This window comes from Pelodiscus sinensis, chromosome 10, assembly GCF_052426305.1.
Source record: "Pelodiscus sinensis isolate ZL-2025 chromosome 10, ASM5242630v1, whole genome shotgun sequence".
In the NCBI taxonomy this organism is placed as follows: Eukaryota; Metazoa; Chordata; order Testudines; family Trionychidae; genus Pelodiscus; species Pelodiscus sinensis.
Window position 1 is genome coordinate 29,459,675 of NC_143061.1, and position 22,886 is coordinate 29,482,560.

General features: G+C 43.7%; 1 protein-coding gene and 1 long non-coding RNA gene across 2 annotated transcripts in view; one reads left to right on the forward strand and one right to left on the reverse strand.

Annotated features, from left to right (window-relative positions):
- The first annotated feature begins 779 nt into the window (after nucleotides 1-779).
- On the forward strand, nucleotides 780-21,588 carry SIAH2 (siah E3 ubiquitin protein ligase 2). The gene is made up of 2 exons (XM_075937721.2): nucleotides 780-2,222; nucleotides 20,097-21,588. The coding sequence occupies exons 1-2, from the start codon at nucleotides 1,818-1,820 to the stop codon at nucleotides 20,652-20,654; spliced, it is 963 nt and encodes a 320-aa protein (XP_075793836.1). The 5' UTR covers nucleotides 780-1,817; the 3' UTR covers nucleotides 20,655-21,588.
- LOC142830772 (uncharacterized) overlaps nucleotides 20,230-22,886 on the reverse strand; it is a 47,098-nt gene continuing 44,441 nt past the window's right edge. Inside the window, exon 3 of the long non-coding RNA XR_012906242.1 lies at nucleotides 20,230-20,369. This is a non-coding gene — a long non-coding RNA (uncharacterized LOC142830772). The remainder of the gene's footprint in view (nucleotides 20,370-22,886) is intronic.

Sequence of the window (22,886 nt, forward strand, 5' to 3'; positions counted from 1 at the left end):
GCAGTCTTCTTTCATGCAGATTCAGTAATGTCAGAGTCAACTGTATGTTCGCTGGTTGGACAGAACAAGCAGTCCTCCAGCTTTCACCTCAGCAAAGGAAGAACCATTGGATGATTACATTTGTTTTTGCCCTTGTTCTGCAAATTCTTAGGCAACATGTGCATAACTTTAATGAAGGTATTAGTGTCAAAATTATGTATATGCTTTAGTGTTTGCAAAACAGTCACATCCCTGATGTGAATCACAAAAAAAACCTGTAAAATTCAGAGGGCTTTTGCATTCTCTTAAAATCTGCCAAAGGAGTTTTTGAAGTGATTATGTCATGTGTCCACCTAAAGTTAGAATATATAGTGTGATTGCTAATTATAGAAGACTTGTGTAACATGATTTGAGATTAATTTTAAAAGTTTAAAATATACCAGGGTGCCCAACATCCTTTCTTTATACACATACTTGCAATTCCAGCAGACAGAGTCACAAAACCAACAGGACGATAAGGTTAGAAAGGGACTGCAAAGGTCATCCAGTCTAACCCCCGCCAGATGTAGGCTTTGTCCTCTAAAGCCATATGCCACGCAGTCATCATCTCTTAGAACAAGGAGTGCATGGGAAGCACGACCCTCCCCCTCCACCTACGTATGCAGTGTGCACTCCCGCAAGAGGTGGATTTTACATCAAGCCTCCAGTTGATGAGTCACACACGAGTGGAGGTGCTGAATTGCAAACAACCGCATTTCACCTAAAAATAAGTGAGGTAGGTCTCCTCTCCCACAACGTGCGGCCCTTAGCAGTCTCTCCCGCACACAGTGCTCGTGTATCAAGTGCAGTTTGGGTTTTTTTTGACATGTAAAATATCTACTGTTGGACTAGGTGCACCCCCACAACCTCGGTGTATCCTCGCTCCCGCAGCCCAGGACAGTGTTTGGAGTAACTACCACACTTGTGCAGTGCCAAAACTCTGTAGCTCAGCCTGCCACCGTGTGCCGCAACTAGTCCCCCCGGTGAACCTCACCCGCCGCCGCGGGGCAGCACCTTCACCACCTTTTATTCCCGCGAAGTGCTGTGAGGATGGTGGCTGCGTAACAGACCACAGCTCCCTTGGTGCAAACTCGGTGCTTGCTGGGTCTGTCTGTAGCGTTTCCCGCACGGGCTTACGCCAGCCATGTTAGCAGTCATGCAGTCCCGCAGAGACGGCCCTCACCCCACCACCCCCGGGCAGTGGAAAGGGGCTTTTATACGTCAGAGTCGCCAGCGTGTAGGCCTGCCTCCCCCAGTGGAGTGTCAGCAAATGCCTTCCTCCTCTGCTCCTGCTACTCTACCGCACTTCCCCAGCGGCTAGCCCGCCCACCCTCCCGTGTCTTCAAATAGACCCCCGTGTCTCCTCTCCCTTGGCTGGGCTGATCCGAGAGTAGACTAGGGACAGTACTCGCTGGCTGGGGCATGCTCAGTAAGAGCCAGGCACTGCGAGCAGAACCCGCCGGGGAGCAGGCTTCGGCGCTACACCCTCTTCCTGCCTCTCTCGCTTGCGTCAGATCAATGTTGCAGACTGTGCGCTGAGGATCCGCGCGTGGCGCGCTCGGCCCGGGGAACGCGGCGGCTGCCGGGGCCCCTGTCGGGCTGGTGGCCGGAGCGCCCCTCGGAACGCCGGGACATCTCTCTGGAACGCCGATACACTTTGGAACGTTCGCGGCGCCCGGTCGGCTGCTGGCGGCGGCCCGCTGTTGAGAGCGGAGCCGGTTCGTTGCGCGGGTCCCGCCTGCGGGGTTCGGTGAGTGGCCACCCGGGTGCCCGCAGTTCCATGGTTGGCTCGGACCGCGATGAGCCGCCCGTCCTCCGCCGGACCCAGCGCTAACAAACCCTGCGGCAAGCAGCAGCACGCCCCGTCCCCCGCTGCTGCCCCTGCTGCCGCCGCCACCATCTCGGCTGCCGGCCCCGGCTCCTCCGCGCTCCCCGCTGCGGCCGCTGTGATCTCAGGCCCCGGAGGAGGCGGCGGCGGCGGGCCGGTCTCGCCTCAGCACCACGAGCTGACCTCGTTGTTCGAGTGTCCCGTCTGCTTCGACTATGTGCTGCCCCCGATCCTGCAGTGCCAGGCCGGGCATCTGGTGTGCAATCAATGCCGGCAGAAACTGAGCTGCTGCCCCACGTGCAGGGGATCCCTGACCCCAAGCATCAGGAACCTGGCCATGGAGAAAGTGGCTTCAGCTGTCCTCTTCCCCTGCAAGGTAAGAGGCTCTTCCAAGTCCCTTTCTGCTCCGGCCGACACGGTCCGGGGGGTGACTGGATGGAGCTAGTCCTTGTGCCTTATTCATCCCCGGACCGGAATGCTGCTGTCATTTCTGTAGAGCCACAAAGCAAAGGCTCCTCTAAGAGCTGCCATAGGGAGCCCTTTCCCTCTGGGTCACTACTGAGATGGGGACCTGCCCTCTCAACGAATCGCAGAATTTTGCAGAGGGCCGGATTGTGAAAGTTTTGCTTCTCCTTTCCAGATTCCAGTCAACAGGAACATTCTGCACCTTCCAGCCATACCAGAGGGAGGCTCGTGTCCTAGTTATATATATGGCTTCTAAACAATTCCCTGCCCCCTTTCGCTCCCACAGCAATATGTGCCCAAGTAACCCCAGTAACAGCTGATCACCCCTTTCCAGCAGAAACACGGGCGGGGGCTTCTACTCCCAGCCCTGTCAGCAGACATTTGGCCACCTGCTGGGAGCACAGTTCCTTTCCCCAAGAGTATTAAGAGTACAAAGAATATATATCCTGCTCTTTGTCTTAAAGATACCCACAGCTTGACTCTTGTTTACAAATTAAGTGCCGCTGTCTTGTCTTAATCCTGTGTGATAGCCCTGCCGGTACACAGTGGTATTATGTGTAACTACACCATTAAGGCTTTTAAAACAATCAACTATTAAAATGTTACATAAACATCTAATTGTTAAAAGTAATATCACTTAGATTCTTGAATAGATCGTTTTTCACATTGCAAAGTGTTTAGACCATCTTAATGCATTATTCTTCATGCTTGCAATTTAATTTGATGACTAAGAGGGACACAATATATTTTAAAAGTCATGATAACTAAATGTGTTCTGTCTGTTATTTAGAACACTATTATAATTCCATCAGATTAAAGAAAATAAATCTGTCCTTCCATTTTCAGTCTGCTTACTTTGTACCAATTACTTGGTATTTAATCAATTTCACATCTTTCCCCTGGCATGGTCTGTGTAGTTTGGGTGGGTGTCTCTCTCATAATAATTAAGGGCAGAAAACATATATTTAAATAATAGGAAATGTGATAGACTAAGGGAATCAGGAACAGATAAAGTATCAGAATCTGCTGTTTATAACAGGTTAGATTTCAAATTGAGAGTGCCTTTTTAAATGAAGTGTTGATTACTTCTCCCACCCCAATAAACTACCAAGAATATTTAGAAAAGCTTAATCTGAATTCAAGAGCTTTGATTTCCTTTGTTGTGGTTGTTGATTTAAAGTAGATTGTGTGAATTATCTTAAAATATGTCCTTACGGAAATAAGCATACAAGGTGGATTATACAGATTCTTGCTACCCCTAGCAGAACTTTGATATTTACAAACAAGCCCAGATCCTGCAGTTTGACTCCACACAAGCTTAAGAATTCATATTATCACTCACACCTACTTGAAGAAGTGGGGCAATAGGGAATGAAACATAATAAGTGGAATGGGCTGTTGTACTCCTTTGTCTTAAATTGAGAGGCTTGACTGGAATTGGTGCTTAGAGTGAAAATATTTTCCTTCTGTTTGAAAAAAAGTGACAGGAGGCCATAATTTAAGCTGCTCATTTTCCACCACCCATGTATGCCCTGTGTTCTGCAGTTTGTCCTTACAACTTCAGTTTGTTTTACATACTCGTTTTATTAGGGTTTTTTATGCCATGCTGCTATTTGGGGTCAGTAGTGTTAGCCAACAACAGAGCTCCAGGAGTGATGTTTACCTGGCCTGAACCAAAGATTGAAAAGCTTCCTCAATTCTTATTGCCTGTCATTATCTGTTTTTTAAAACATTTATTCTTACCTGGAACCTTTTACTCATTATGCTGGGCAAACTTAAAAACCAGAAGAATGCAAGAAAAAAATTGGTGCACATTTCCTAAAATTTGGTGTAAATTTTAATGTGTCCAGTCAAAAGTGTTCCACCCATCTAATCCCCCCACCCCAAAAGTGAGCACTCCTTTAGGCAAGGACCTGGACTTTACAGCAAGGTACTGATATTTTCACTATAGGAGTCAGTGCTTAGTGGAAAGTCACTAACTCCTGTGCCACCTATGCACTGAGCTCAGTGTAAAATTGGAGGTGGATTCTACACCAGCATCTCTTAGTGGGTTCTGAAATCCAGGCTGTGAACATTGAGGGGAAATGGGCAGAACATTAGCTGTTGCAGCATAGAAGTTGCCTTGTGCTGAGAAGTCTTTCAGGCCAGCCATACCACCCTTTTCTTGGCCAAGTAACTTGCCAATCGGTTCTAAAAGGCTGTTGACCAGCTAGCGAAGCTGTGACAAAGTTGGGATTTTCTGTAATGTTTTTATGAAAGGCATGCATACTTTGCATTGCTGCCCAGAGGAGGAAAAAGAGTTAAGTCTGTTCTTGGAAGCAGCACAGGACATGAGGTGTGTGGGTGTTGCTATGCTCTCTGGCCTGCAATGAATAGGGTTGTTGAGGAACTGGCTGGAACCTGCTGAAAGCAACCCTTATGGATGCTGCCTCCAAAAGAGACAATGGAAAACCTCAGGGGCTAGAACATTGACACCTAGGAAACAATGATTGAAAGGGAGGATAAACTTAAACAACAAATGGTCTGGTAGCACTTTAGAGACTAACAAAACATGTAGTGTCATGAGGTTTCATGGGCACATCTGAAGAAGTGGGCTCTGCCCACAAAAGCTCATGATACCATCTACATGTTTTGTTAGTCTATAAAGTGCTACCAGAACATGTTATTTTTTGTTTATCCTGTACATACTAACTCAGCTACCCCCTGAAGCTTCTAAAAGGAAGGAGGTTTTCTCCCCATCTGTCTGCAGGAAAGCAGAGCAAAATCCCCCACCTTGAGAACAAAGAACTGACCTGGAAAGGAAAAGGGGATTGGCTTCTGGAAGAGTCTAACTGCTCTCACCTGGATAGGTAAGGAGAGAAAGAGAGAGGTGGAGTCCATTAGAACATGGCTTGCTCATTCACTGGTTTGACCAGTATTGACAGAACTCTACTCTCTCTTTGCCAACTCAAGAACATTTAGATACTGTGCACCAAGTGACAAATACTTTGTTGCCTTGTTTAGAAAAAGCTGATCCTCACTGGGACCACTGTGCCCAAAGGATACAAGCCTCTTGCAGGGGTCTGGCTTAGCAAGATTTGTTATAGAGAGTCAGAGAGATGAATACTCAGTTTTAGAGGCCAGGGACCTGTCTGTGGAATTGTGTGATGTTGGGGGATTTGGTATGTCACTCCCAAGAGACTTCTCATACATTAAAGGGCAATGACCAGACCTTGTGAATCCACGAGTGAAGCAAAAGTGTGTGAGTATTTGGTTGTGTGACAGTCTCAACCAGTTGCATTGCTGAGCAATCCAAAGTTGTAATAAACATTAGTATTACTGGATTTCCTTAAAGAATTATTTTAAATTACAAAGTGGAAATTGATGCATGAGAGGTGTGATGCAACTGAACTGTAGTGTAAGTGCTGATTGAGTTAATGTTAAATTTCATTGCCAGCAAGACCTAGAGACACAATGGTTTGCAGTTACGGGAAGATTTCCAGGATTTTTCTGGAGTTAATCAAAAGTGTCAATAGAAGGTTTGTTTGGCTGTTTGAAGGGGAAGATGCTTTGTTGTTTTTCAAATAATTTTTATTGTGAGGTTTTCTTTGTTTTAAGACCCTTGAAGTTGTGGGTCTCTGAATACTGTTCAATGCAGAGCCCTGGCCCAGAGTACACTAAGGGTGTGTCTAGACTACAGGGTTTTGTCGACAAAAGTGGACTTTTGTCGACAAAACTATACTTGCGTCCACACTACCGCTGAGTTCTGTCGACATAACGTCGACAGAACTCAGCAGTTTTGTCGACGCTGGTAAACCTCATTTCACGAGGCATAACGCCTTCTGTTGACAGAGTTCTGTAGGCAGAAAGCATTATTGCATGTAAACTGTCCTTGCGTCTACACTGCCATGTCGACAAAGCAGCTTGCTTTGTTGACAGAACTGAATGTAGTGTAGACACTCTTTGTCGACAGAAGCTTTGTCGACAGTATTTGTCGACAAAGCTTCTGTCGACAAAACGCTGTAGTCTAGACGTACCCCAAGGACGTTAAGTAATTTTCAGCATGGAACTCTGCTGGCACCCCTGTGAAGCATCAGGTAAATGCCCTTTGCAGTACAGTGTATATATGGCTCTGCTAAGTTTTCTGTTTGTAAAGATATATTTTTAAAGCTTTGCAAACAGAATACACTGTACTAAAAAGAGGGCACGTACCCGACACTCTATGGTCTAGCTCACATGCTTCAGCTGTGTGGAGTGTCATACATCACAATGACAGGAATTTACTGATATTTTTAATTGACTACTGTTGTTCTTGTTTGCAGTAAAGCTGATGCAGAACATCTCTCTTGTCCTTCTTTTGGCACAGTCAACCTGCAGTTATGAAGCTAGAAGTGTTTTGGGAGGTATTTTTATTCTGCTTTTAAAAGAACTATTCAGTGATGGAATGGGGTATCCATCATATCTGTTCAACTAGTTTTCTGTAGCCCTTCTTGAGGGAGTGAGAGAGTACTGACAAGCTGCCCAGTCACAAATTATAGTTGACATCTTTAGATTTAGTTCAGAAGTTTTCAGTTTTTCATAAGGTACATTAAGTATTTAAATCTTACTGCATTTTTTTATTTTTTTTTAAACTTAATGAACTGTTTTGAAGTCCATATCTCTTCCAATATTCATTTGACTGCACTAGAATTACATCTCCATTCTTAAAACTTTAGCTAGAGATCCTTAACCCTTTGCACTTTCATAATGCCTCAGAGCACCTGTCAGACAGCTAAATCTCACAACAGTACAGTAATGGCTGAAGCCAATATCGGTTGTGTCACTGGACAGTCTTGATTCTCTTTGCTTTTTTATGTAAGGATGAGAGAGAGAATTCTTGATGACATAAGCAAGCAGAATATAATGACCTAGTTTGGACAGAACACTGTTGTGAAATCTGTACTCTTACGTTCTATGGGATATTTATGGTTATTAGTTCTGTATCACCTCTGAAAGCTAGTCCACAGCAGTATAGTGCCCCATAACAACCTGTAAGATTCATTACACATTGAGGGGGAAGAGTGACACCTCCAGAATGAATCATTAGTACCACTTCCTGCAATATTTTAAATTCAGTCCTTGGCTGGGACACCTATTTAGCTTGTGAACTAGATCACAGGACAAGGTGGGATGAATGTAGGTGTTTTGTTGGGATTTTAAGAATGTCAGAGTCTGTTTCTGTTCAGTTTTCAAATGAAATATAGAACTAAAACACAGCTGTTCTTTTAAAATCCAGTATAGGAAGTAGTTCAGAGCGTCAGATGCCCAGCTATGATGCATTCTTGGCCTAAAAAGAACAAAACATTCCATGCATTCTTTTCAGATATGCTTGCTTGCCTAGTTTTTATTTTTAAAGCATCCTCTTGTCTTAATATTCTGTGACAGTGTGGCCTATTTCCCCTTAATATCTCTATATCACCTCAAAAGCAGCTATCCTGATCACAATATTGTAGCTAGTGTTATATTGAAACAGATTAGAGATACATTGAGGCTGAAGACCTTGTCTGACAGTGGCCATTGCCCTGTTGGACTTATGCTTTTTTATTATTATTGTACTTTATTTATTTACTGCTGCTGTTTGCTGATTAAAGGAAGCCTAACAGGGGTGTGTGAATGTAACTGTTACACTCTGGAAATGTCAAGTCTTGTCTTTTGTTGTTGGAGAGCATCTTGATTGTCTCAGAAATAGGCACAGAAAGCTTTCTGAGACCTTAAAAAAGGAAAGGATGGGGGGTTTTCTCCCATATTTGAAAACGCTTATTTACATACTCCTACTCTCACTGGTAGCTTTAGAAAATTCTGATAAGCAATTATAAGTCTTGGTGAAAACAGCTCTCTACTCAGACTTTCCTTTAATCAAGCTCTTTTCTGTGTTTTATAGTGATACTTTTTAGCAAAGCAAATACATTTAACCAGGTCAGCTTACAGGATAAAACAAAGGATGGGCTTGTTGATTCTTTAACGAAAGTTCTTTTCTCTCCTGTTCTTTAAATAACAAAGTGTAACCAATAAAAAACTAAGATGATTTAAACAGTCTGAATAAAAAGCACCTCATCTTTTTCTGAGTCAAGTTTCTCGTCTGGTATATCTGCCCTTAATCCATCAGTTCTTCAATTAGCCAGGAGCTCTCAGCACAGACAAATCCTGACTGACTACCGTATATTCCAGGGTACAAGACGACCTCTGATGTTAAAAAACATCCCCCAAAAATCGGGGGTCGTCTTGTACGCCGGGTATACATCCCAGGCGCGCCTGGGATGCCCCGCCGCCGGCTTCCCCCGAGGCTTTGCAAAGCCGTGGAGGGGCTCCGGTGGCGGGGCATCCCAGGCGCGCCTGGGCTGCCCCCCCGCCCAAGCCCCTCCGCGGCTTTGAAAGCCTCGGGGGAAGCCGGCGGTGGGGCATCCCAGGTGCGCCTGGGATGCCCCCCCGCTCGAGCTCCTCCGCGGCTTTGCAAAGCCTCGGGGGAAGCTGGCGGGGCTCCTCCGCGGCTTTGCAAAGCTGCTGCGGCTTTGCTCCTGGTGCCTCTGGTCTGCTGGGGACTGTCTCCAGCAGACCAGGGACACCGGGATCAAAGGAGGCGGAGGGGCGCTGGGGTATAAAATGAAACCCTATCTTTTAATTAAAAAATTAGGGGGTCGTCTTATACGCCCAGTCGCCCTATACGCCGGAAAATACGGTAATGTAAACAAACTAAGCAGAATTTTTTTGCACCTTCTTTGAACATTACAAAGAAGTAAGAAAAGGTACACATATGCTCAGTTCAGTTATCTTGCTTTTGGGATAGGCTAATTGGAAACATAAGTATATGGGCTTTAATAGTTTAATTTAAAATACTTTTTTACAGACTACTACTAAGGGCATGTCTACAGTAGGAAATTATTTCAAATTAGCCTTAACTCCCAATTTCACAAAATCGAAATAGCGTGTCCCCACTACAGGGAAGCCTCAAAATTACTCCAAGGCAGGCTCCATTCATGAGGACGTGCTACTTCGATTTAGAGTCTCAGGAAACACTGAGGAGTAACTAGTTCAAATTGTTCTGGGGAGCAGTTATTTCAAAATAGCGGCACCGGAGTGTCCACACTAACATTATTTCAAAATAACTATTCTGAAATTAGCATATTCCCCGAGAAAAGCAGGAATACAGATTTCAAAATAAGCAGTCGGTTATTTCAAAGTAAGGGGCTTGGTAGTGTGACTGCTGCATTTATAAATTCAACCTAAGGGGGGTTATTTAAAAATAAATTCCTAGTATAGACCAGAGCTGTCTGCGATTCAGAGACAATATAAATAAGGCATGGAAAAAAATGGAGCCAGGAGCCGGCTTTTAAAAGCTGGCTCCCCATAAGCCCTGTATCCAGGGAGCTACCTGCCCCCATCTCACTCCTCACACTGCTGCCTCTGATAGAGGGGCAGCAGCAGCGCAGAGGGTGACGGGGGCAGGCGGGAGCCAGTACATGTGGGAAGCCAACTTTCAAGCCAGCTTCCTGTGCGTATCAGCTCCTGTGTAGCTGCCTGCCCCTCACACTGCTGCCTCTTTATCAGAGGCAGCAGCACGGGGAGAACAGGCAGAAGCCGATATGCATGGGGAGGAGCCAGCTTTTAAGCAGGCTATCCTCTCATGCTGGCTCCACGGAGCCGCTTCGCCCTCTCCCTAGACGCTGCTGCCTTTATCAGGCAGCAGTGATAGAGGCAGCAGCGTAGGGGGGAGGCTGCCACAGAGCCTTTGCCCATGGCAGGCATAGACTCACCGCAGACAGAGGCTGCTCCATGGGATGCCAGCACAGCTCCTGTCTGCAGAGAGCTTGGACTGCCCCCGTGGACAGGGGCTGCTGCTGGGTCTGTATCGGAGGCAGCAGTGCGGGACAGCAGGCAGCCAGTCTGCAAAGAAAGCCAGTTTTTAAATCTGCTCCTGCCTGCCACCCCACGCTGCTGCCTCTGCTAAAATTTGATGCGGTTACACAAGTATTCAATTAATTGCTATCTAACATCCCCAATTATTCCCTTTGCAATTAACATTGCATCTTGCTTGGGACATTTTGACCTGCAGAGCTGTTCTGACACCATTAACACTGGCTGGGAAACGGGGAGTGATGAAGCTGGTGGTGTAGAAAACAAGGTATAGGAGGGGAGGGCACACCAGATGGGTGGGGGGCTATGTGACCCCCACATGACTCCAGCCTGGGACCCCATGCTCATCCCCTCCCTATCTCATGTTCCTGCGGGGAAAAGAGGTGGGAACACTACCTGCTGGCATTGTTCTGCTCTCCCCACTGCCCCTCCCAACATGGAAAGGAGCAGAACTCCCAGCCCTGCCTCCTGCCCCTCCATGGAGCTGCACCTCTCTGTGTACAAGGCTGGGGAGCAGGGCTGGCAGTTCTGTTCCTTTCCCATTGGGAGGGGCAGCAGGGAAAAGAGCAGAATGCAGGCATCTGTTGTAGTGCTTCCAGGCCTGCCCTTCAGGCCCCAGCCCTATACCCAGAGATGCGGTGGAGGGGAGGTTGGGGATGGCCTGCTGGGAGCCTTTCCAATACACCGTACTGGCTAAAAATAACTTGCAGGTACTAAGTACCAGACCACACTGGCACACTTGCACCACTGGATGGAAGGAGGAATAATTGATTTTTTTTTTTTTTAAGCTATGCGTGTTGATTGCTCAGAGGTTTACTTGGTGATGGGATTTGGAGCTTTTACTCTCCAGCTTACCAGTTCAGTTATGACAGAGTGGCAGAAAGCTGGATAGTTCAGTTACATGTGTGCAGTAGGCTGAGACCTGATCCTGCATTTCTTCATGCATCCAGATCTCCTGCAGGAGGCCAGCAGGAAACAGAATTGGATCACCGACATAAATATGCATCATTTGGCACAGGCCCTGAAGGAAGGAAGGAAGGAGGGAGAGGGAGAGGGAGAGAAAAAAAAAGATGGAACTCCAAGGCTATGTCTACACTGGTGGCTTCTTGTGCAAGAAGTCTTGCGCAAGAAAACGTCCACACTACCATGTGCGAGCTGTGCTTTTGCGCAAGAGCTCCCATGGCAGTGTGGATGCTCTCTTGCGCAAGAAAGCTCTGATGGCCATTTTAGTCATAGGGCTTTCTTGCGCAAGAAATCCCTGCCAAGCGTCCACACTGCCCTCTTGCACAAGAGCTCCTGCGCAAGAGGGCTTACACCTGTTAAAAAAGAGCGTAGCTCTTGCACAAGGAGCCCTCTCTTACCACGCCGTACTGTAAATTTAGTTGCGCAAGAGCTGGCGGGCAGTGTGGACACTGCAGATTCTTGTACAAGAACAGCTGTACTTGCGCAAGAAGCCACGAGTGTAGACATAGCCCAACTGTTGGAAAATGTTCAAAAGCTTCAGTGGGGTAGCCGAGTTAGTCTGTAAATGGAAAAACTTAAAAAACAACTAATAGCACCTTAAAGACTAACAAAACATGTAGATGGTATCATGAGCTTCTGTGGGTACAACCCACTTTTTCAGATGCCTGGAGTATTAGAAGTCCAGATCAAAGAATAAATAAGGGAAGATGGTAGGTGGGGAAGAACGGGAAAAAAGAAAAAAAAAAGAAGAAAAAATAGTGAATTGGATTGTTCAAGTTACAAGAGGCTGATAAGAACAACTTGCACTTGGATAGGAAGATCATGTCTGTTTGGAGAATTCTGAGATTTTCCCAGGTTGATGTTCCTGCTCTTTGCATGGATGCTCCATCCTTCAACTTAGCCTCTGGCTGGCAGGAGTCTACTAAATAGGACATTTTTGCTTCCTGCTAGGTGTTGGAAAGTAGAAGGAGCTTTCTGTCTTTTCCTGACAGCAGAGGGGTGGACACAGTAAGACTCTCTCCTATTTTCTACACCTCTCCCTTTTTAAACATGAGTCATTTCTGTGCTGCTGCAAATACTTCTCCCAAACAGCAACAAAGTGAAATGAATAGGGGTATTTTCTCTGGCATTTGTCTTCCATGCTTAAAAAGCATCTATTTATTGCTTTTACACTGCCCCAAAGTTCACAGTAGAGAAAACAGCAAGACAGGTGTCCCTGTTTAGAAGAGTAGGGAGGGGAAAAAGAAAGGCAAGGTTTATAGCAATAGGGACATGTGATTTCTTGGTTATGGCCTGTGCCTATGTAGATGGGTTACAACGCCACACACACACACACACACACTCTCTCTCTCTCTCTCTCTCTCTCTCTTCCCCCCCCCCCCCCCTTTTATGGGGACTGTGAAAGAAGAGAGTCCTAAAAGGGGAGAGAAGTGTTAAGTAATTGAAATGTTAAAATATGCACAGAATGCTCTGGACATTCTTTTCAGAATTTGAAATGCATCTCCTCATCATCTGACTCAAAATCCTCATTAAAGACATGCTAACATATCATATTGCTATCTTTCCTCTTAAATAAATATGGAATTGAAATGGTTAGCTGTGGAAAAGTGCTATGTAGTCAGTGAGGTTTTCTTAATATGGATTTAGCTTCTCTTGTGGTCTCAAGTGACTTTGTAAAGATGCTGTAAATTGGAGAAAATAAAGCCCGTGAACTCACAGCTCCATGAGTAGCTATTAAAATCTAATTAATTATACAGTACTTGTGTGAGATTGCAATAGTTGAGTTGCTTAGAAAGCTGAAACTTGGCAATGTGGCCTAGCTATCTGGACGGTGGAAATTGCTTTTTTAGATGAACTATTTCTTCAAAAATTTGCAGTGAAGTAATTAGTTTTAAACGTTGCTGTTTAGTTTGAGATACAAAACTGCAGAGGCTTCATGTAATTATATGTGATGTTGGCCAGTATTTGTGTCTTCTGCAGTATTTTAGCATGACCTTTCATGATAATAATTCACAAACAACCATTCACGCCTGAGCGATCATTGTGGTAGCCATGGAAATGAATGACCCAATCCTGTGAGGAACTGCACTGTTAAAACTCATGATACTTCCTGCTTGTATTTTAGTTTGATAGAATTTACTTCAGATTTACACAGCCATATAATTAGTAGAGCCCTGCAAATCTGCAGATATTTACTTTATATCCACAACTCATTTTTGTGGCTATGGGTGCGGATACAAATTTTGTATCTAGAACCCTGCACATTTGTAGATATCTACTTTTCACGTCCGCGGGTGGATATCAATGCTGATATCTGGGGCCTTTTGTGGATGTGGTTACAAATTTTGTATCCATGAGGGGTTCTAACAATTAGTCCCCTTGTATTAGTTTTCAGGACTAGAGTTGGGTAGAGGAGGGATGCAAATTATATGAACTTGCCCAGTTACGTTAAGTACTATCTTAGAAAACATTTCAGGAGTTTTTCCCTTTGCCACATGAATGGGTTGTTAGTGATGTGAGTAATTTGATTTAAGACGAGGTTTTGAAAATTAAGAAGGAACTAGTCAGATTTCTGTGTTTTTCATTATTGCATATATCCTAGGAGTCTCAGAGAAGTGAGAAGCTTGATTTTTTTTTTTTTTTGTTTCAAAGATTTTAAACCCGCATCTCCTGACATCATTGGGAACAGTGATGCTCAGCGCTTTATGAATTTAGACCAGAGATACATTAGATACAGAAACGTCATTTCAAGAACTATGCCAGTTGCAGATCTTGCCATCCAGTGAAATCTACCACCAGGTAACCCAGGCCTACTAATAGTAATTCCAGGCACTAGGGCAGAACATTCAGTGGCCCCAAAGCACGCACAAGCTGCGCCCACAGAGATGCAGTTCCTCTGACATTGGGGCAGTGCTGCACCTGTGCTTACTAGTGCCCAGTAAGCTACTGGCTGTGCTGCTGACCGTGCTCTTCTGGCATGGCTAGGGCTTCCACACACCCATCTGGTAGGTTGCCAACTGTCTAATCATGCAAACCCAAATATCCTGGCCCCACCCCTTCCCTGCCCCTGTCCCCCACTCCGTACCCCTCACTCATTTTCCCCAAGCTGGGGCACGGGGTTGAGATGTGAAAGTGGATGTGGGTTGGGGCAAGGGGTTTGGGTGCAGGACGTCAGGGTAGCTGCACTCTTGCGGCTCCCTAAAGCAGTGTTTCTCAACCAGTGATACGAGTACCCTTAGGGGTACTCAAGAGAAGTCTGGGGGGAGGTACATCAACACAACTGAAATTTGGAGAAAACTGAATTTTTGTTGCAAATTTTATAGGGCTTTATTATTTTTATACGTTTTATACCCAAAAATTTCATTGCTGCCCGGCTACGATTAAGTTGTTTAAACAAATGTGTTGCAATGGTAGAAAAAAATTGTGTGACTGAAAACTGTAGGTACTAGAGGTACTTGTAATTTTATTTTTTTTAAAGTGGGTACTTATAATATTTTTAAAAAGGGGTACTTTATAAAAAGAGGTTGAGAAACACTGTCCTAAAGTAACTGGCACACCCCTCTAGCAGCAGCTCGTAGGAGGGGAAAGGATCTGGGTCTCCACACAGGCACTGCCCCCTGCCCCAGCTACCACAGGCCACAGTTCCTAGCCAATGGGAGCTGCATAGTCTGCACTCAGGGCCCAGGGAGCGTGCAGAGAGGAGAAACCTTCTCTCCCCTTCCGTTGTCCCCCACTGGGATGTGCTGTGCCGTGAGGGCAGGCAGGAAGTCTGCCTTAGCTGTCTGTGCTGCCAGTAGCAGTGGCAGCCTGGACCCCTAGGCCCTTTCAAATCTCCCAGGTCCCTGGGCAATTACTCCCTTTGACCTCGTTGGTGGGCCTCAGGTAATCAGATGCTTCTAAGCCTTCTAAAGACAAGTGTACTCATTACAATAAAGCCTGATAAACTCACTGCATTGTGTAATTAACTTTTGACTCAAGAAAAAATTTGAATGTCATCCTGTGCTTCACTGTCACCTCACAGCTTTCAGAAGTTTACCCACAAACAAGGCAAATGAAGACTACTTGTTACTGTACATAGAAAAATTAGTCTTCCACTTGTAAACAAATGAGACCCTTATTTTAATTGTGCACACACAAATAAACATTGGCATTTCATATTTATGTGCTGCATATTTTCCCCCCTTCCCAGTTAATCAGTCAGTGACTCTGTGTCCTGTGATTTCAAAGCTTATTTTAAATCTTCCAAAACCAGAATGGTCAAGAAGCATTCTCTTGCTCTCGAGTGCATGGCTGGCTGGTTCTTGTTCACATGCTTAGAGTCTAACTAATTAGCATATGTAGGTGGGATCAGAAAGGAATTTCCCTCAGGTCAGATTGGCAATGACCTTTGGGGAGTTTTTACTTTCCGCTGCAGCTTTTGTGAGTGTGGGGGACTTGCCAGGAAAATGATCTCACTTTTTTTTTAGCCGCAAGTGTAGGTGTCTTAGGCAATAGTGCATGTCAGTCTCATACACTTTTAGTCTCCTATTGGCGGTTGTACTTAGAGGCCTACTCTCAGTTGTTGGGACCAATGTGCAGTTGCAGAGTAGTGGTGGTGGCCTGTAACATACAAGAGATCAAAGTAGTGATTTGGTGGTCCCTTCTGCCCTTATTTAAATTAGAATTACAAAGTATTTATTACATTTGCACATGATCTAAAAAGTGTTCAACATACTTCCTAATTTTGAGGCACAACAGGCGCGTCTAAAAGCTTGTGTTCACTGCTGCAGAGATCAGCACTGCAGCAGTCTATCTTCCAGTGTTCAATTTAGCAGGTCTAGTAAAGACCCACTAAATTGAACACCGATGGAACCCTCATTGACCGCTGTACTCCTTGCAGTTGCGAGGAGTAAAGGAAGTTGAGGGAGCATCAACCTCCTGCTGTGGGGATGGTGCCAAAAACAGCTTAAGGTACATTGACTCCAGCTACATTATTTACATAGGTGGAGCTGTATACCTTAAGCCGACCTTCCAGCTTTAGTATAGACCTGCCCTAAGGCTTGCAAGACACAATGCTGTGAAAGAAATAGATGGCAATTGACATTTTTATTAATAGTTCCAATTCTGCTTTCATATGCTATCGTTTCCTACTGGATGTTTATTTTTCCAATATTTACCCTTCTGATATGTTATTATCATCATATTTTGTTTTTTAATGTGCAGACATCCCTTATAGCCCCTCCTCACTGTTTACACTTTTCTGAATAGAAGTTGATCGTTTTAAGTGATGTTACTATCTCAATTTTACGTACAGTTGTTTGGCCTCTGCCTATTTTAGCCATAGCTTTGCTGGAGAAGAAGAGGTTTTCGAGAGTCCTCTCACCTAAGAAGCCTGCTAACAAAGGGAGCATACAAGCAACTGTTTGGCTTAAGGGCTGTAATCCTCTATTTAACAGACTTTACTCACCTACCGAGAGAAAAATATCATGAAGGGCTGGGCATCTAAATCTATAATTGAATGAATGCTTCACGTGGCAGAGATGAGGTCAGATGCAAAAGCAGTGCTCTCACTTACCATATAATTTTGGGTGAGGCTCTTCCACATCAGAGAGCTCACATTTTTCAAATTCTGAACATCCATCGGAAACTCCCATTTAATCCTTTGGGAAACTGTCCTTAAGTGATAAGTAACAGCGTTATGCCACGAGAACAGCTTTCCAGCAACAAAGTGCAGTACTGGGGGCTGTTTGGTTTTTTAAATAAAACGTAAGTGCTAGCCTGTGTGTTTTAAAAGAAATGTAAAGTATTTACAGTGATGGCTCTTCTAACAAAAATCACTGCTCAGTCACTGGACTTTCTCTAAAATATTGCCTTTTCTGTGCTATGAGCTCAGATATACAGGTAACTGCACTTTAGTTTTCTCTAGCATCTTGTTTTGTTTTACCTTCCAAACAAATGTGTTACCGTCGGAAAGTCTTATTTTCAGTAGGAAGAATGCTGAGGCTTAAGACTTTGTCTTGTTTTATGTTTACCTGCATCTGTCCCTGTGAGTCTGGAACAATCCATTGTTGTGTACATGCATGCTCAGACAGCAGTGCAGAAATTCTGACAAATTGCATCATTTGGCCTCACATGTGGCTGGGTCCTTTGATGTAAGGACCCTTTCTTTCTACTGTCACTGTGGTTGTATAGAACCCATGTGTTGTCTGCTCACTGGGCATAACTAAACAAATCTTAGAAGATTACACAGTGAGAGGAGGGGCAGATAACATGAAGCTCTGCATTTACTGTGACTCTTAACTGACATCTGAAAGAGAAATTAGTACTTTGGTATTCTTCCACTATACTTCAGCATCACATTAGCAGCATGATTATACTGACATGAGAGGACATTGAATATAAGCCCTTATTTCTCAGGCATTTATCCCCTGGAATTTCTTTGCTTGTTATGACTCAAATAGCTGTTATCTTTTAAATGTTTAGAAAAATTGCATGAAGCTTCAATTAAAAAAAAATTGGTCAGATAATAAGAGAAAGCCTTTTTTATCTTGTTCCTATCGCTAGAAATTTTCGCTCCAGACTTGTTGGTTTTTTTATATTTGACATTTAATTCAGCATCTTTTAATACATTGAGTCTGTCATTCTTACACCTAAAGCTGGTAGCTTAGTCCTCTCTTCTATTCCTTGGGAAAAGGAGCATATATTTTCCCCAGTTACTAAACAGCTGTGAATGTATATATTGCAACAGAGACCACTAACATCCGACAACATTGCTTGTTGGATAGTCAAGTAGTCGTTTACATCCCTATGCCTGCCACGGTGGCACACGTCCAAACAAGCACACATGACTTTAATATTGGTGCACAAGACAAAACTCTTGGAATGGAAAATGTTAGAGGGAACACTGGCTGGGACGACTGCAGGCAAGGGCTGCTGCCGGAGCAGCCTCTGCCTGAGGCGAGCCAAGGCTGCTTCACGGCAATTCCCCGCCCCCCTTACTCCCCCCCCCCCCCCCCGCTGCTGCTTTTGAAAGAGGCAGCAGCTGCAGCGGGGATAGAGGGGAGGAGAGAGGGAACAAGCAGCACCGAGGAGATAGTGATGGGGTGAAATGGCTTTTAAGCCAGCTCCCCCCAACACCAGCTGTTCCTCCCCACTTGCTGCCTCTCATACAGAGGCAGCAAGGGGGAGGGGGAGAAGCGAGTAGTGGAGTACTTGACTACTTGCTTATATCCCTAGTCTCTATATCTAAACAAAACGTGTTCAAAATTTTACACCTTTGAAGATAGTGCAGCAATAGTATACACAAGGTAAAAAAAAAAAAAAAAAAAAAAAGCTGACTAGAAAAAATTAGTGTCCCCCCTATTTTTATTGCTGTGTTAGACTATGTAAAGGCCAAGAAAAGAGTATAAATGGAGAATTAGTAGCATTCTGATAGCACAATAATTCAGATAGTGGAAGTTGAACGGAGTTTTCAGTCAGCTATAGAACATGTTGCTTCATTTTGGTATTACCTCTTAACTCCAATGATTAGCAGACATTTTGGATAAAGGAGGCTGTGTTAAAGATTCCACTCACCTGCCATCTGTTAAATTGTAAGATCTAAAGTCCTCCCTCAAATCTTTATATTCCTGAAATTACTAACTTTAAAAAAAATCTGTGGGGCCTTCTTGTACAATGTATAAACCCAATTTAAAAAACAAACCAGTTTTTTTTTTCAGGTCAGCTTTAACCTTCTCCATTGTAAATCTTCTCTGATCCCTGGACAGTTATTTCTGTTCCTTATGTAAAGTTCCTCACACCATGTGTCTTTGAATGTGTGACTTTTAGAGTTCTGCCTGCACAGCCAAGTGCATTTCTCTCTTCCTTGTGAAGGAAGTGTAACCAGCCCCCTCCATATACACAAACACACAAATCAGTACATCAGTGGGACACTGGATGATAATGAAAGTCAGGAAATGCCAAGATGCACTCTCCATGAGGCCCTTATGCAAAGGCCAAGTACTGGTTGCTGTGAGAATGGTCACTTGACATTTCATAACCGTGTTACACATAAACTTAATGTACACTTAACATAGTGGGTATTGCAGCAAAGTGTCTTAGATTATTTGTTAGTGGCTGGTTTTGGACTGGTCCCTAAGTAGAGACTGGGAATAAAATGACTGTAAATACATCCATGCCTGGAAAAAATAAGGGGTAAGGTGGAGGAGAGTTTGCCTCCCGTTATGCTCCTTCTCTGAGACATTGTTATTCTTTAGCCAGACGGGGAGTAAAAACTTGCTTAATCCGTTTTCTTCTTAACTGGAGATGCACATACTAGGGGGATCTTATTGCGGTCTGTATAGAAAGTGTTCTGGCTTCTCACAGCTGTAGCGATTGTAATATTCAGATGCTAAGATGAAGGGGGAAACTTTCCCATTAAGGGACTGTTGCTGTGTAAGGATGAAGAAATATGTGCTTTGTTTGAGGAATGTTGAATTTCCTATAAGAATGTGAAGGGACACTAGCTGGTTTAAAACAAATAAATACATGTTGTTACCTGTGTGACTCAGGGCCTATTAAAACACAGAACTTTACACAAAACCTCACTTGCTTAGGCTGTCAATTTACTTGTATGGTGAAAATAGTCAGTTTCACTCTTGAGTCTCATGCAGTGTCAGAACGAGACTGCCAACATTTAAATTAAAAATCTTTATTGAATGGGACATACCTTGTAGTAATGCTGCACTTTCTAATGGAATAGCTGTGTTTATCTAAGGGCTTGCCATTCCCATGTAAAAGCATATGAAGCAGGAATCCATTTGGAGGTAAAATAAAATTCACATCTGAATCCAGAACACTTAAAAATCTACTAATGTAAAATTGAGAATGAAATGACGACTCTTGCTGGTGCTGAGTTTTGCAGTTCCCAGCTGAGAGCTATAGAACTTTGAAGCAAAATATATATCTTGATGGCCTGTGTTTTCTCTCCCTCTAGTATGCCACTACTGGCTGTTCCCTGACACTCCACCATACAGAAAAGCCGGAGCACGAAGACATCTGTGAATACCGTCCTTACTCCTGTCCATGTCCTGGTGCCTCCTGTAAATGGCAGGGCTCTTTGGAAGCTGTGATGTCCCACCTCATGCACGCTCACAAAAGCATTACCACCCTTCAGGGAGAAGACATAGTCTTTCTTGCCACGGACATTAACCTGCCAGGAGCCGTCGATTGGGTCATGATGCAGTCTTGCTTTGGCCACCACTTCATGCTGGTGTTGGAGAAACAGGAGAAGTATGAGGGTCATCAGCAGTTTTTTGCAATTGTGTTGCTCATTGGCACTCGCAAACAAGCAGAGAACTTTGCGTACCGACTGGAACTGAATGGTAACCGACGCAGGCTGACCTGGGAGGCAACACCCCGCTCCATTCATGATGGGGTGGCTGCTGCCATCATGAACAGTGACTGTCTAGTTTTTGATACAGCTATAGCACATCTTTTTGCAGACAATGGAAACCTTGGCATCAATGTGACTATTTCTACGTGTTGTCCGTGATTATATCTGTGTAGTTAGTGAACCTGAGGGTTGTCTGGGCATAGTGCTTTACATTCTTAAGGGATTTTTAAAAATGATATTCAGCTATGTCTTCTTATTTATCTCTTAGGATTCCTATTTAGCCAACATTTTGTAACAACTTTCTCTTTGGGTTTTAAGTCATGGCTAACTAGACAAGATGACTGAGTGTGTCCTGTCCATCTAAATGGGGAGACTGTTTTAAAAAAATAATTTTTGGATGCTTTTTGAAGATTTTTATCACTTTTTAAAAAAAAATACAGAACTTCCATTAGACATAACAACTTTAGTAGACTTGAGAGTCTGTTTTTCTCTTTGAAGTGCACCCTAAGCTCCCCTCAAGAAGTGTTTACAAGGGAATAACAGACACCTCTTGACTTACTTCCCTTTCTAGGCTCTTTAAAAAGAGAATAAACAAATAGCTTCAAGTGAAATACCCATCAGAAGTTATTGTGACTCAGAGGAATGAAAGTTACTTTGGTGAAGGTTTCCTTGCTGCTCTGATTCCCTCTTTATTTAAAAATAGAAATAGAAAGCAGTGGTGTTGGCTCACTGGCTGTGTTTATAAAAATGAACCAGGCCTGATCACCAACCTGTTGAGCAGCTTCTGCTCCCATTCACTTCACTTAAAGTTGAGCATGCCAGGAACATTTTTAAAGGGCCCAAGATCAGGCACTGGCAAAGCAAGAGAAACGTATGTGATAGTTCTCAAACAGCTAGGAGCTGATCATATAGACGTGCAGTCAGGTTGTTTACATGTGGCTTTCCCTGGAGACATACTTGATTATTGATATTGTAAGAGACATATTAGATTAATATAGTAAAAGCTTTATGGCCAGTGTCCTGTCATTTGCTATTTAAGTTTTTGTTGCCATATTTACTTTAGTTTTTTAATAAATATTTTGCAAAAACAACATTATGTGGCGTGCTTAATGGTGGAGATACCCACATTAAGTTTAATTGTGTGAATTTATTGTGGCAGCTGTTTTTAGGTTGTTTCATGCTGTACCTGTAAATTTTCCTTTGTGCTACTGTGAACTGAGATCACAGTCTCATTCCTAGCAGTCATTTACATCAGCTTTTTAACTAAATCAAATCAAAAGAAAGGATACCACATTATGGATGGATTCTGTAAGCTCTCTACATGCAGAATTTCCATAGACACCAGTGGGAGTTCCGTGTGTAGACGATTTGCAGGGCTGGGACTACAGTTTTATTATTCAGTTATGCTAGTATAGAAAAATCAATGAAAATAAGCAGATCTGGGTCTTCACACATTGCTTCTTCCTCCAGAAAGGAGCTGAGATCTATTACATCACCCTCTGACAATAGAAGAACTCTGATTTCCATCTAACAACATAGCTGTGTCTGTGACCATATTGAACACATGCTCTGTGCTCCAAAATGGAAGAAGAATCTGATATTCCAGGCAAAATGTTTCCTTCCTTTCTGTTATCTAGTTCATTGTGGGTGAGGTTCCTGTACAATCTCTTGTGGATGCAACATAGCACTCCCAAAAACTTGTATACATTATAATCTACCAAAACCAACAATAGGACATGTTTTCTGAGATCATGCAAAGAACTCCCTGGAACTATTATCTGATGATGTCAGAGTTCAAGGTCCTACTGATAGATCTCACACTAACATAAATACAATGATTTAAACTGAGAAAGCTGGTTTAAACTGGTGTTGCAAGATCAGACTCAGGCTCTGGGTCATCAAAAGTAATGCCTGTGCTCTTAGCAGGACCAGTTAAAGCAGAATACCAAAAAGGAATTCACATTCCAATAGCCTAGCAAATGCCTACAATGAGAAATGACTTTTTCAACTTAAAGTATGAATTTACTGCAGCAGGCCCTCAATGCAAGCATGACAGAATCACAACAATAATTTAAACCAGGGCTACTCAACTTTGGAAGCCACAATGATACTCACAGCACATGTAAGGACCGCAAATTAAGTGTGATTGCATATATATGCAAATAGCTTCTTTCACACTCACAGGCACGAATACAAAGATTAAGGCAAGTCTAAACAACATGCAGGCCCCATTTAAGTCAGTTCTGCTGATATGAATAAAATGCAATATTTACCTGATTTCCACCCATATGACAACACTTTTAATGAGCAATGACAGTCCAGGAATTTAACTACTAAAATGCATCTCAACTGAAGACCATTATATTGATTACCTTTTTATTTTGTTTCCCA